At 32.5% G+C, this 14,754-nt stretch overlaps 2 protein-coding genes and 1 long non-coding RNA gene across 4 annotated transcripts; 1 reads left to right on the plus strand and 2 right to left on the minus strand.

The window, feature by feature from the left end:
• Positions 1-1,157: 1,157 nt before the first annotated feature.
• On the minus strand, positions 1,158-4,350 carry LOC109535649. Its single transcript, XR_002171740.2, has 3 exons — positions 4,244-4,350; positions 3,136-3,333; positions 1,158-1,707 (listed from the first exon to the last, which is right to left on the minus strand). It is a non-coding gene; the product is annotated as an uncharacterized LOC109535649 (long non-coding RNA).
• Positions 4,351-5,401: 1,051 nt separating this feature from the next.
• Positions 5,402-10,012, plus strand: LOC109535646 (sphingomyelin phosphodiesterase). The gene is made up of 9 exons (XM_019901577.2): positions 5,402-5,613; positions 6,396-6,664; positions 6,791-6,949; positions 7,617-7,835; positions 7,895-8,070; positions 8,732-8,929; positions 9,181-9,357; positions 9,434-9,608; positions 9,669-10,012. The coding sequence occupies exons 1-9, from the start codon at positions 5,541-5,543 to the stop codon at positions 9,981-9,983; spliced, it is 1,761 nt and encodes a 586-aa protein (XP_019757136.2). The 5' UTR covers positions 5,402-5,540; the 3' UTR covers positions 9,984-10,012.
• Positions 8,151-14,754, minus strand: LOC109535648 (60S ribosomal export protein NMD3). 2 transcript variants are annotated; one of them, XM_048660942.1, is made up of 8 exons: positions 14,561-14,754; positions 12,594-12,879; positions 12,268-12,508; positions 11,918-12,211; positions 11,140-11,407; positions 10,318-10,497; positions 10,051-10,259; positions 8,151-9,074 (listed from the first exon to the last, which is right to left on the minus strand). In XM_048660942.1, the coding sequence occupies exons 1-7, from the start codon at positions 14,605-14,607 to the stop codon at positions 10,073-10,075; spliced, it is 1,503 nt and encodes a 500-aa protein (XP_048516899.1). In that variant the 5' UTR covers positions 14,608-14,754; the 3' UTR covers positions 8,151-9,074; positions 10,051-10,072. The 2 variants fall into 2 exon arrangements, with proteins under 2 accessions (XP_048516899.1, XP_048516900.1); XM_048660943.1 differs by having other exon boundaries at positions 8,151-9,089.

A 14,754-nucleotide genomic window follows, 5' to 3' on the forward strand; every position in this document is an offset into this window, starting at 1 on the left:
GCGATGGCTTACATTATGTATACATATAGTGTGTCAAGTGTATCCTGTCTCTATAGCTCTTCCTCGTTTTACCGTCTATTTTAAACAGATAGAACGCCTTCCAATCACCAAAATTAATTGATTTTTTAGTCCTATTCAGATACAAGTTGTAACAGACGTTCATGAACAACATACACAAGAGCAGTCACAAAAAGATGCTATAATGTGAAAAGTATTAGGTAATGCTGAATGCCAAAAACGATTTCGTGCTAAAAAAGGAGCATTAAGTAATAAATCAACTCAAAGTAGCTTTCATTAACCACGAACTAGTGCTGAACGTCAAAGATTATACATAGCAAATAAGAAATTACGACAAAAAATACAGAAACTCAAGAAGAAGAGTTTACACAAGCCCAAGAAGAGCAATATGTACAACATCTCGTTAAAGAATGTTAAATGTTGCAAATAAAAAAGATATGTTACATTCAAAAGGCAATTAAATTAAATTTGACCTATTCCTGATCCATTTATAAATTATTAGACTAACAAGAATATTAAAATTATAAAATATAATAATTATTGCCATCATACGTTAAACAAGTTCAATATTTTATGGTTTCTATTAATTTATGAAGTGAATCACTTTTGTCGAGCGTCCCGTGACGCCTGCCTCCTTTTTTTTATTACACAAAACACAAAAAATCCACATCATCAAAAATCATGATTTTTTTGATTAATTTAAATATATCAGTGTTTTTTTATTTTTTTAATAAAAATCAATTTTTGACCAACACTGAAATAAACTGTAATAGCGAAGTAAATAAATGACTGAAACCCAGGAAACGAATTTGCATTAAAATAAAATTTTATAGTAAAATATATTTTTTTCTGCGAAGAAAAGTGCGAAGATTAATATCCTATCAACATCAATAACTTCCGGTTGATCCCAATTAGCAACAAGCTTAAAAACAATGATAGGTATATCTCAAATTTCTTCGTCCTTCAAAAATACATAACTTTATCCATATAAAGAAACGTTAATTAAATAATTAATTTCCTTTTTGTGGCCAATCGAATGTTCCTAAATCGTTCTCACCTTTTACATGTTCCTTCTTGTATTGCTTGTAATTATCTGTAAATTCAATGGAAATTCTGCTTATTGAAATAAAACCATATAATTTAATGATAATAATGCTATAATAATAATAATGACAGATAACTGATGGTATTAAAACCGCTTATAAAATAAAAATTTTCCGTACGGGTTTCATAGCATACAAAAACCTACACACTATTAAACATGCATGTGAGTTATTTATATACAGAGAGGTTCTAAAGTGGCGTCATTTGAACCACACTGTATATGAAGTATGAACAAATTAAAAAAAATACAAAGCACAGAAAGTGATATAAAATAGTACAAAAATTAACAAAACACTAAAAAGTATTTTTTTTTATTCAATTGTAAAACTTTAGACGTCCAGCGCCCGAAATCCACTCAATAACGCACAGTTTCACAAACTCTCCAGCGAAACTAACTGCTCTTCCAAATGTCGGCAAAAATTATCGTCTAGAGCAGCAGCAATCGTCGCTGGAATAGTCTGAACTGCAGCAGCTGGTGCAGCTATCGTAATCAGACGAGTCGCTGGAATAGTCAGATGAGCAATCAGAAGATGACCAGTCTCTACATCCACGTCTACAATTTACATTGGATTTTTTTGCCGGTGCCTGGAAATAACAATATTTATTATTCCTAATAAGTTTATGAAAACATCGAAGCAATGAGTATTCTGTACTTATGTAGATTTTATTTAACATCCAGCGATGAACATCAGTTTAAGGATACCATTATTAAAAATTTGTCCCATTTTAAATGTACCGATATTAATTTGCGACGTTTCTGTAAATTGAATTTCCTCCTTTAACATTTTAGTTGCCATTTGTTTAAAGCATTGCTCGATATAGATGTTTCTAATTTTAACTTTTTTTTTTTAACTACAAAACCAGACTCTTTTGTTCTGAAATATTTTAGTTCCCAATTGATGTACTTTTGTTTGCTAAATAGACAGAAATATTTAATTTTGTGTTTTAATTTAACTATATAGCCGTTTTGCCCCGCACTTTCAATATTTATAATCCTACCTACAAGCTACGAAAATACGAAAAATGACTCAAACACTCAAACTGAAGATAAATTAATGCCCCTTTTGATATATTCGTTGCCCTAAAAACTCGCTTAGAAAATGCACAGTAAAGCCCAAATAATTGAGAAAAACTAGACTTTTTTAAAATAAAACCTAGGTTTCAAGGTGTTGAAAGAAGAAAATAGATACATATTTTATATATATATGAATTTTTGAATTTTTATTCATTGAATTTCCAAGTTATTATTTGCAACGTACAGACTTAACGTGTCTATTATAACCTTCTCTATAAAACTGTACTATTAGATTTTAACAAAAACGCAGTTATTGAATAAAATATTATCAATTTAAATTAATAAATAATAATTACATATAAGTTGAAAAGTATCACCAAGCGTTTTCTAAGAGACGATTTAACAAGGTTCAATCTAATCAATTTACTACGAAAATATATAAATTCGAAACCAAACAGATCCTCTACAAAAGCTGAAATAGTCCCAACTAGATTTAAGGTGGATTTTTGAACCTGCATCAACTCTTTATATGATACGAAGCAGAAAATAGATTAAAAACATTTTTTTTTTATTTGATTTGCACATACGGAGGGCGCTTTTTAATTAGAAAAACTTACTCAGCTTACTTAAAACATTAAGCGGGAGGATAGAATTTGCAAATTTAGTTACACCTACCTACTCAATTTACTTCCAAGCCAACTGATAGGCTTCTTGTTTCTTTCTTCAAATAATTATACATACCCAGAGGATAACAAACAGTTTTGTATAAAATCTTGATACATTTCAGACAAAAAAAAATTAAAGTTAAAAAAGTTCCCATTTGCGGTGTGCGAACACACCTCCAAATCGTAAAGAAAGTTTCATGAAATGGTACTAAACATATTATTTTATAACAAGTTAAAAACTATGCAAAAGACCAGTCATAAAAATAAAAGAGCAGATCTTGAAGCAGTTAACACTTTTCGAAAAATCAACGCAAAGGGTAAGCAAAAACTTACCTTTCTGACAACTTTCGTTCCACATCCTGATGAGCAGCATCGCGAAGACGCTGGCTTTTTTGGAACCGTTTTTTTAGCAGTCAATTTTTTGGTGGAACATTTTTGAACTGGTTTTTTCGACGTGCATTTTCGAGGTCTACTTGCTCCACAACCTCTAGGCATTTTGGAAAATCGATAAGAACTGGTAGGTGACTAGTACTAAAATAGAAATTAGTATTACAAATGTGTTTTAATTTAAAAGGCGTTAGATAGAAATGCGTTCAATCTGGCTATATTTCAAGCGTTTTATAAAGTTCTTAATTTTTGCAAAAACACGGACTGATAGAAAAAGCATTAAACTCAATGAAGCTTGAAACAGAAATCAAATCGCTGGCAGCACTCAGCATTTATTCAATTCTAAAGTTAAGCCAAATTACATCCGGAGTAGGGATTATTTTCTTTACCATTTTAAATTTATTTGTACAATTCTGGGTTAAGAAATGTTGATATCGAATTTAAAATTTGAAGAATTTGAAAAAAAAATTTAAAATTTGCTGGCATTTATCACAAAAAACTTTTAGTTACTAAAAAACAATACCTACAATAAAAAATTGGTGTTTTCACTTTAGAATTTAAAATCATTGGAAACACACATTCGCTGATTTGCCTTTGTAGCAAAGAATTTTGTAATTGGTCTTATGGTTTAGCAGGATTGCAGAAATTTGAAGATATATATAAAATTAACTTAAGCAAATAATTTAATTTAGCAAATATATGAAAAATGGATGTCATTTATGGAACAAATTAGTACTAGCGTTAAAATAAAAAAGATAACGCATAGTAATTGATAGGTTGAACAATGAAAGGCGGTTGAAAGATACCTCGTGCAATTACGATATGAAAAATATATTAATTTATACTCTGATACTACAGTACCTAACTAACCTACCTTTCAATTTATTAAAAAGAAAAATTAGTAAAACAGTGGATCTACTAGCAAATCCAGCCAATAATCATTGTGTTAAATATTCAGCTATAAATTATGAACATTTAATATATACATATTATATATCTACATATTTGCAATAACAGTATGTAAAACAATAACTAGTAGGAAATACATCTTTACCTGTATATTATTAAAGCGACGTTACTGTCTGCTAAACGTGGCTGAAACGACGACAAATATAATTTCAATAGTATATTTATAACGATTTTCAGCATTTTGATCAAAAAAGTTATCATCAGAAAATGTTAGTTATTTCCAAGATATCGGAAAAAAGAAATTCATTTCGCACAGTTTAGCTGGTTTGTTGTCGACATTTTTAAATCGCTGGTTATTGTAAAGAACAGTAAATATTATAAGCAAATTAAAAATATATCGAATGAAAATGACAAAATATAACAGAATAGAAGAATAAGGTTTAAAATGTTTTTAAGTGTCACTAATCCTGCAGCTCCGATCGATAGTTACTGCATTAATAAAACAAATATTTCAATAATTACATCCAAAATCGCGATCAAAATTAATTGAAGTCAATATTAATAACTTACTTTACATACTTTACATACAGCCTTTTCTTAAGTAATAAAGATTTTTACTGCCACTACTTACTCAATAAAATGCATTTCATCTTAATTGTGTTTGAAAATATGTACATGCAAATAATAGAAATAAACCGTTAACTACAACAGAAAAATAATTAGTTTCCTTTTCGAGATACAGGAGGTTGAAATAAAAATATAATAAATAAAAACAATTTTTCGTATATACTTAACTCATAATCTTTTCGTCGATATTGTTTAAATTTAGAAGCGGTATTTACCTACAAGAAAAAAGGCGCAAATTTGGCCCCACATAGACTGATTAACTGATAACAGATTTTTTTTTAATTGTTTCGCTGACTTTATTTCAATTCTGCTACCTTTTTCGGATTAGTCAACTACCTATTCAAGTTCTTTGCTTGTTGATTTTTTCCGTTTTTCGCTTTGTTATTGAGATAAAAAAATGAAAACCACTTTGTTCTTCCCTGGGGCAACAGAGAATCATCTTCAAACGTTTGGCTATACACTTAACGTAGTAGCTAATTTTATCTACATTAAAACAAATGGTTTATACTATTCCACTTCAAAAAATCGCTTTCGATTGGACAATAAAAAACAAATTAATAATTTAGGCAGAAATAATCTGCCATCAACTTAGTATAAGTGTTCATGTTCCACATATTTTCAAGTGTTTACTCATTATTAAATTACAACTCTCGCAGACAAGTTATTGTTCACTTATGACTTTTATTTACGAAACACTCATTAACTATCTGCTTAGTTTGTTCAATTTCATGCAATATCTGTAATTGAACAACTGATATGTCGAGCTATTTATGCTTAGTCGTGCTTGGCCAGTCCAGTTTCACTGATTTAAAGCCATGAAGTGTTCACAATGTTTTGTATTTATTTTATCAATTATTATATTATGCTTTGTTTTACAAGTGGAAAATAGTAAGTCAGTCTAACATATATATCCTAGAAAAAATTCATTTGTTTTAGTAATCAATTTATATTAACTTGATTAAGTTCAACTAAATAACATTCTTAATCAGAGGAAGCCACAATCTAACTTTTAAAAATCTGAAGCTCGTTCTAAAACTGGAAACAGGCTTTTCATTTGAAACCGTTTAAAAGAAAAGTTTAATTATTGTATAATATAAGAATTTATTTATTGTGATTTGAACAAAAATACGTGAATAATTCGGTACATTTGCATAAAAGTAATTTTGTAGCAAACGCTTATTCAGTTCAAACGCCATGTTTCAAAGCACAAAATGAATACGGCCAAAAGATCAAAGGTGACCTGCATTTCCCTTATCAATCAAGATGTTATTATGTTTTTTTTCATCTAGAATTGGTTTTAAAATTGCAGTGGAAATGTTTGATAAAGAGATTTTACAGGTACAACTTGATGATCTTTATTTAAACTAAACTCTCAAAGTGAAGTACTTAAAAGAAAAAATACAATTATTTAAGAAAATTATAAAGTATCAAGCACCACATCGCCTAAATGCAAAGTTATACAAATAATGTTCAGATGTTCGAGATTCATATGTTAGCTGAACTTTTAGAAGCGTTCCTCCAGATTTCCAATTAATTCTTTAAAAGCGAATACAAATAGAAAACAATTTATTGACCATTGAATAATTGTAACAGCAGAACAAACTAAAGTGATAAAAATGTTTTCTGTTTATACTGAAATGTTGAAAACTCATTAAACATGTAACTTTCAGAAAAAATATTTAAAATCAATACCTCAGGAGATACTTCAGTTTTAATTCCTCCACACCTGGTTGAGCTTGCTGGAAGGCTGAAATATATAACTCCCAAAAAGGACGCAGATGCAGGTTGTAAAATTTGTGAGAACGCAGTCGATGGCATTATTGCTTTAAGAAGAAGTAATGCAACGAGAGACGTAATGATTGACTATTTAAACCATATCTGCGTTCTATTTACGAGTTGGGGTATAGAAGGATGTACAGGCAGGGTCAATATCGAAACGGTAAGTAAGATAGGAATTAAGAGAAAGTGGGAACTTGTCTGAAAACACAGGTTTTGTTTTCATTTAAATTCTCAATGTATTTGAAGCTGAAACGTTGTGCTTATTTACAAAATATCTTAATTTTAGGACACTATTTTATATATAATCGACCATCGACAAGATCTAACAGCAGCCAGGTTTTGTGCTATTTATTTCCAGAACTACGGATGTGAAGATCCAAATGCAGACTCATGGAGTATTCCTTTACCTCCAGTTCCCACCACACGAACTCAAAGAAAGCATCAGGTAAAACTTCGCAATATTAAAAACAATTTAATTCTAATTAAGTCTTTATGAAACGACTCCCTAGTATGAACAATATATTTTTTTAATTATAAATAAAAAAAAAACAGAAAAAAAGCTTGGCAGAATTTGCGTTCTCCTTTGGTTTTATAATTAAATTGAACTTAATGGCGGGAAACCCGGACGTTTTATATATTTTCATGTTTTGGGAAAAAATTGCTACGAAAAAGTATGTTTCAACTGCTTAACTGTTACCGGCAAACATTCACCATTTGGAGCTACGAAAATCCAAAAGCCACTATTGAGACACCGCTATATCCAGTAAAAACCCGCTGTTTGATGTGCTTTTTTTGAGGTCTAGTGGAATCAAATTGGAGTTCTTTCGCAGATTGCTCTTCATTCGAACCAGCCGCGGCGCCCATATGACCCAAATCATATTTGATCTATACTTACATACAATTGTCTTCAATAAAGCCACTACCATCCTTTAAGATTAATTTTATTAGTTTTATTTCAATTTAAAGTTCTATACCTCTAAAAAAACACCCTTTACTTACTCCTAACAATTTTCAAATAGGCATATTTAGCCAGCAGATGTTGGCTTAAGAAGACTACATTGCCAATAGAAAAAAGATACATATTAGTGGTTGATGGATTATTTTGTTTTTAGACTGACACAGGCAATATTCAAATACTGCAAATTACAGACGTTCATCTGGATCCGCTCTATTCTCCAGGGAGTAATTCCAAGTGTTCTGAACCTTTGTGTTGTGAATCAGGAACTCCTGCTAATGCTGAAGACGCTGCTGGCTATTGGGGGGATTACGCTGTTTGTGACATGCCGTGGCATACTATTGATAACATGATGGATCAAATTAAGAAAAATCATGTTAGTTACTTAACAACCCAATATTCTAAGTTTGATTTGGAATTAATTAATTATTTTAGGAAGATATTGACTTTATATATTTCACCGGGGATATAGTAAGTCATAGAACATATGCCACGACCGTTCAAGGAAACCAGGAAACTATTAAATTATTATTTGAATTGCTGGAAAGAACGTTCCCAGATAAAACGGTTTACCCAATATTGGGCAATCACGAACCACATCCCGGAGATTTGTAAGTATACCTTCAATAGAAGTAATACTCGTTTAAAATATTCATAAGGAGACACGAAGTTGACAAAATTAAAATAATAATTTATTGAGTAAGTATATTTAATTGAATGCATAATTATACATACTATTACTTTCATTGCTCTCATATAGTTTTTGTATAACATCATTCCACAGAAGCTTATTAGTGAGTGACCTCACAAAGATGTAATTTGCCTACATACATACATATATTTCTTCCAAGAGCGAAACCAGTAAAACAAATTGTAGAAAATTTTAGAGCTTATTAACTAAAGCAAACAAAGACAAAAGCATTTAGTAACATACAAATTCAAAAAAACTTTTAAACATTAACAAAATGAACTTCTGAATTTCAGTGCAAAAATAAACAGGAAATGTGTACTTCGGTACGAAAACAAAACCTACTTCGCATATTTTTCCATCAGAAAACTACAGCTAAATGAAACTAATTTAAAAAGCACATTTGTTCAATTTTACAAACGCTTGTCCCATTTCCAGATCCACTTTAAAAAGGTCCGAAATTTTAAAAATTAAAAGCAATGAACTTAAGTACCACAAAAGAATATAGCTTTAAAAGGTACTTTTACAACGGTAACATAAAGAAACAGATAAGTTTACTTTAAAAATCTACTTTCCTATTGTAGCTACTCACCACACGACGTTCCAACAAGTTCCAATGTTTCTACTCAATGGTTATTAGACTTGGTAGCAGATGAATGGTCGAGATGGCTACCAAATGCGGCACAAACCACAATAAAACAAGGCGGTTTTTACACAGTATTGGTGAAACCAGGTTTCAGAATAATTGCGTTGAATAGCAACGTTTGCTTCACGTCCAATTTGTGAGTATTCAATCGGATAATGCGGAACGACACCAATGTGGTGAAACATTAGTCAATTTTGGGCAAATAATAATTCAATTTACATTTTAATCGAGTGAGTTCTATTCAAATCAGCACCGTTTCAAATGTCCATCCGTTAGAAAAACTGAAAAAAAAATGGCTACAGATAATTAAACAACTACTTCCAGTTATAATAACTACAAGTCTGGATTAGATGAGAAAAATCTCATTATATCAAACGCTTTTTGCAGATGGTTAATTTACGCAAACATTGATACTTTCGGCCAGCTGCAGTGGCTGGTGGGAGTTCTAACTGAGGCAGAAAATAACGGGGAAAAAGTACACATATTGTCTCATGTTCCATCTGGTGATGATGTCTCTTCTTGTGTGAAAATATGGAGCAGAGAATTTAAGAAGATTGTCCTAAGGTATTGATTATCAAAGTTTACTGAAACTTGTATAGTTGGTTATCCATTCCACAAAAACTCATTAATTATATATCAGGTTCTCTAATACAATCACGGCTCAATTCAATGGACACACTCACATGGATCAGTTTGTATTGTTCCTCAATGAATCAGATGAGGTACAATCAGTGGCTTACAATGGAGCAAGTTTTGCAACTTTCATTGGATCGAATCCCAACTATAGGATCTATGATTTGGACAATAGTAATTTTGTGAGTATACTCAGTAAGTGAATAATCGCTGAAACCACTTGAATATTTATTTTCGGGCAGACTGTGACTGACTATAGTGAATACACTTTCAACCTTACTGAAGCAAACATCAATGCGGAATCGTCACCTAACTGGTATAAACTTTACTCGTTCAAAGACGCCTATGGATTACCCGATCTTACGCCAAAATCGCTCGGAAATTTATACACCCAAATGGCGAGCAATAATAGCGACAATGCATTAGTAGACAAGTATTTCCGGTACGTGTACAGAGATAGCGATGTATACATTAAAGAAGGCTGTGACCAAAAATGTAAGAAAAAATTAGTTTGTCTACTGGTTGCTTCTGAGAGCAGCCAAAGTATGGTCTGTTAAAAAATAAACGCATTGTGTTTTAGTGACGATAATGTAATTTTTATTACTAAAAACATTAAACATTCACCTTTACATCAATTCATCAGCATTTAGTCCGTCATTTCAACATCATTTACTGTTAAATCGTCCAGCATTTCATCCAAAGTTATGCATGGCTTATTCGGATCGTAATCAGTGTCATCAGTATCCACGGCAAATAATGAATTTTTGAAAATGTTGACGTTTCGTCGCAACTCCGGATCTTCTTCCAAATCATCCATAAACTCATTAAATTCACTAAAATTGTAACAAAGTCCTCATTATCATCATCAAATTAACCTTCCAAAACACATACTTTCCGTCAGTACTTTCAACATCGTGATCTGCCAATCTTTTGAGCTTCCAATTCCTCTTTCGCATCCTTTTTGATTCTCTGTCGTCAAATGACTTTTTAACTAAAATCACATCTGGAACCGTAGCTTTATCCAACTTGTCGAAATGAGGGTCGTTTACATTCGTATCGGCAATGTTGTATCTAAAAGTTTAATACAATTTACAATGAGTTTAATTATTTGCCCAATGTTTTTCACGAAAATTTAGAAATGTTTTATACTTTATGTGTATGAATACAAAACAATTAACAAATGTCTGCATTGCAATCATATATGAACATATCAGTGATGATAAATGTTTCAGCCGATCGCTGAACGCATAACGATATTGTCAATTAATTTGTGAGCAAGAATCCGCACTTTAAAATACATCAAGTACTGATGAATAATATTTTATCTCTTATAGAAGAGGTTACCGAAATAACAAATTGCTTCGATATCGTGATTTTCCTAACAAGCTACAATACAAACACATTATATTCCAGTTGAATCAAAAGCAAATACTTTTAATAGGTATTAAAAAAAAACTCGAGCGTAATGTTGAAAAGGAATGCGGTTTTGAGTGAGTAATATCAAAGATGACATAAAAAATTTGAATTCTGCCGATATTTTCCGCTAATTTTAAAATTTAAAGGAACATGTTTGAAAAGCGTATATCTGAAAAATTTTGTTCTCTTAAAAAATTGTTCAGAAATACCTCAAAAAAAAAGCGTGAATGACTGCGAAATTAGATTATAAAACTAAGGCAAAACCTGAAAAATGGTTGAAAGTATTAAGGAACTTACCCTAAAACACAATCGCCTAGTTTCAAAATATGTCCCAAGTGAGTTCTGGTATGTATGGAAGCAGTAGTAATTCCTAACTCGGATGCTTTCACAATCCACACATCCGCCAAAACGTGTTTAGTAGAAATCATTCCTTGGCCTGGAAAACACTTTCGATCTTTGTCCATTATAGGTTCAATGTCCAATACAATATACTCCACTAGTTGTTTCGGGTTGCATATTGAATTAAATTGACTTCGCCAATAATGCGTGCTATTCACCTCGGCAACTGAAAAAATTATGTAATTAACAAAAACTGGCAGCGTTTAGTGCCCTGCCGAGACGCGCAAGGAGGCCACTTTGTAACCGGCTGAGTATATTGTAGTCAAAATAGTTGTTTAGTTTTTATTGATAAATTTTGTTATTATTGAAAATTAACCATTTTCTAAAGTTTTTGCGAGAGATCAATTTTTATTGTCAGCCTGTATAATAGCTATGATGGATTCAGACAGATTTATAACAATCCAAAAAAATTAAACACGAATTCACAGAGTACGATGGATCGAAATTAACACCACATTTTTACCGGGTTCCAAAAATTTTTAAAATAAAGATTGAATTTTTTTCGCAAGAAATAATGATTATGATTATTGATATTGTAAAAATAATTAAACGTAATGATTTCTAAACTGCTGTTTGATGATAATTACCGTTTCCAAAAAATAAATTGTGCAACATAAAATAATATATAATAATATGTAGGTAAAACATAAGATAAATAGTAGATTCTACTGCTTACCTTGTCCTCTGGAGGGATCAATCAAATGTATCGTATTGGTAACGCGATATACTAAACAAATAGGTGAAATACCGCCCAAAGATTGGGTCATTTTCTTGGGCAAGCAAATAACACTGTCTTTGGATATTGGAACAATCTCAAGGCAATATGTAAACTTGTAGTTGTAAATATTACTATGTATGTCGTGTGATATAAGTTTCTTGGAATGGTGATACTTGCAAGGCAAAACTGTTACTAGAAAATCAATCATCTTTTTAGCGTGGGCTTCCGTGGCAAAAAAGAAATCTATGCCACCTAAAAAAAATGATTCTGTATTCAAATGCAAATGAAAACATCTGCCAAGAACGCACCATGAACTGGCTTGATTTCCGTTGCGTTATCGTGAACTTTATGCTTCAAAATCAATTGCTCCAAGTAATAGAATGTCTTCTTATTATCGGCTCTTTGCCTCACTTGTACCAACGCTCTCCAGAAATCTTTTGCTTCTCTTCGATGGCAATCATCACACATTTGATGGTTCACGGTGAACTCCACTATGAAACTCTTCTCCAGCACAACACCCATCACTTCAGCGTGAATAACCAGCTTGACCTATGACATTAAAAAAAATCAGCATTTATACTTGCTTTGATGATAAAATCGGTTGGAAAGATCATTAGGATAATGAAAAACATACTTTAATCCTCTTGGAGTGGGGCTCAGTCCAGACAAAGCTGGCGTCAAACAATTTGACTCGATTAAGGCCCTTAAGTCGTTTCAAGCACAATGTTAAAAGCTCTCTAGATTCAAGAGCGCAATGTATCCATTCAGACGGTGGCTGGTGATATCTTTCGCATCCTCTGCAAAAGTATAAAGTTGCCTGATCTGATATGCCCTCTGTAATGTCCACATGAACTCGCAGACATCCGACGCACATATTTGCTGGGTTTGCCTCAATGATTACTCCACATTGGCAGCATGGCCTAGAACAGTCAAAGTTTGAGTATAAGAACCAGGATACAACTTGACTTCGAATCGCTTTTTTAAGTAGTTAATTGGAGAATGAGATGCTCTCCTAAAGAGTTTGGTGTGTGCGCCATTATCTTTCAAAATATATTTTCGTTGAACTTCACCTTGCAGTAATAGAGTTTTCGGGGGCTTTGAGCCCGCGACTGAATCAAAAATACTTAAGTGATTTCTTTAGCGCACTTGTGCAATAAGCAACCAGAAATATATTTTATTAGTTTGTTATAGCAATCTAGTTTACACCAATAAGCTACTTTTCGTTAACCTAAACTACTAGATGTACATTTGCAAAGTGTTATCCTATGATATTAACTTCGGCTTTGTCACTGGATTACTATTTTAATGTGTACATATATAGGCATATTTATTTTCTGTTGTTAAGAATCAACGATTAATTCCATGCGCTATGCGAGTGGTATACTTTGTAACCCTTTATTTTGATAAAGGATTGCTTGGTGAAATTCTTTTCACCTTTTTTCTGAGATTTGACCACGTTTCTGAGATCATACACACTTCAATTTTATGTATGTCCAGGATTACTTGAAGTTCTTCTTGACGCTTGTTGGGCAATCCATTTGCTTTCCAACACATGATGTTCACTTTTTCTTGTTGTCACCATTTTTATTAATTGTGATTTTTAACTGGTGTAGTTACAACATATTTCCTGTAATTGGCTGGATGGCCTTCCCCACAGCACACATTTCGGGACTTGACTTTTCGACTGATCACATTCAGGTGCTGGGTGCCTGCCAGTACATCTCGGTTTCTTTGAGCAGCATTTCTGGGTGTGTCCATATGCCTGACATTTTTGCATTGGGGGATCAGTTTTGATGCCTTCGTTGCCTCAATCTCTACTTTACATCCAAGTATGTGTGTAATTTTGTAAATTCTTTCTCTTTTCTCTCTCCATGTCAACTTGTTGTTTGCCATGATGATTTTGAAACCTTTTCTTTTTTACCATAACACGAATTGGTCGCGTTTGCTTGATTTCATATGTATGAAATTCAAGTTCACTAGCTGTTAACATTTTTTCTATAGCTTTCTGCATTGGTACAATTAATTTTAGCTGTTGGGTCGTTAGTGAATTTCACTTGAAAGTCGGTTTCCGTAACTTGTTTTACTAGTTCCCATATAATACTTCATAGGACTCTACATTTTCCACCATGAGAGGGGGTGGCTTAGGTTCCTTTCGTTTCTTGCTCTGCTGGCAGTCTCTTTCTCGATAATTAAGGGAGATTTTGGCGGAGATGTTGCATTCAATTTTCGTTTTTTGGTTCTGTGCTTTGCTGTAATCCACTAGGGTTCTTTTGCCAGCTCTTCATCATCCGTATGGTATTCGGTTTCCTTGCTTGTGGATGGATGGCGTCACTAAGAAAAGTTGCTAATAAAATACTATCTATAAGGGAAGCTCATTTTTAACAGCTCAGACCCTGGCTCAGAGCAGGGGCTGATGTCCTTGAAAATTAAGTACCTAGCAGGAAAAATATTAACTAGTGAGCACGTTTTTGACGCGGCAGGGGGCTGATGTTCGATCATATTACTAAAAATTTGAGTGCGTAAACAGTTACGCTGAAGGGTCCGGAGTCCGACCCAGCGTGGAGGCCTAATACGTTCATATAGAATTATCTTAATACTTACACAGATGTGGACATATCTACGTCATTTCTCTCGAGAGGTTGTGCCATTTTAGCACAACACAAAACAGATTAATTAAACGGAAAATAGTGAATAGCCAGTGAACGTGAAACACATTGCCGAAAAACGCCACAAGGTTATTCGCGGGATCCGTCTTCCATGACACCTGTGCATGACACTTATGATAGAATTAATTA

This window comes from Dendroctonus ponderosae, unplaced genomic scaffold, assembly GCF_020466585.1.
Source record: "Dendroctonus ponderosae isolate FM_Combo_2020 unplaced genomic scaffold, Dpon_F_20191213v2 Dpon_F_20191213_1, whole genome shotgun sequence".
Lineage (NCBI taxonomy): Eukaryota > Metazoa > Arthropoda > Insecta > Coleoptera > Curculionidae > Dendroctonus > Dendroctonus ponderosae.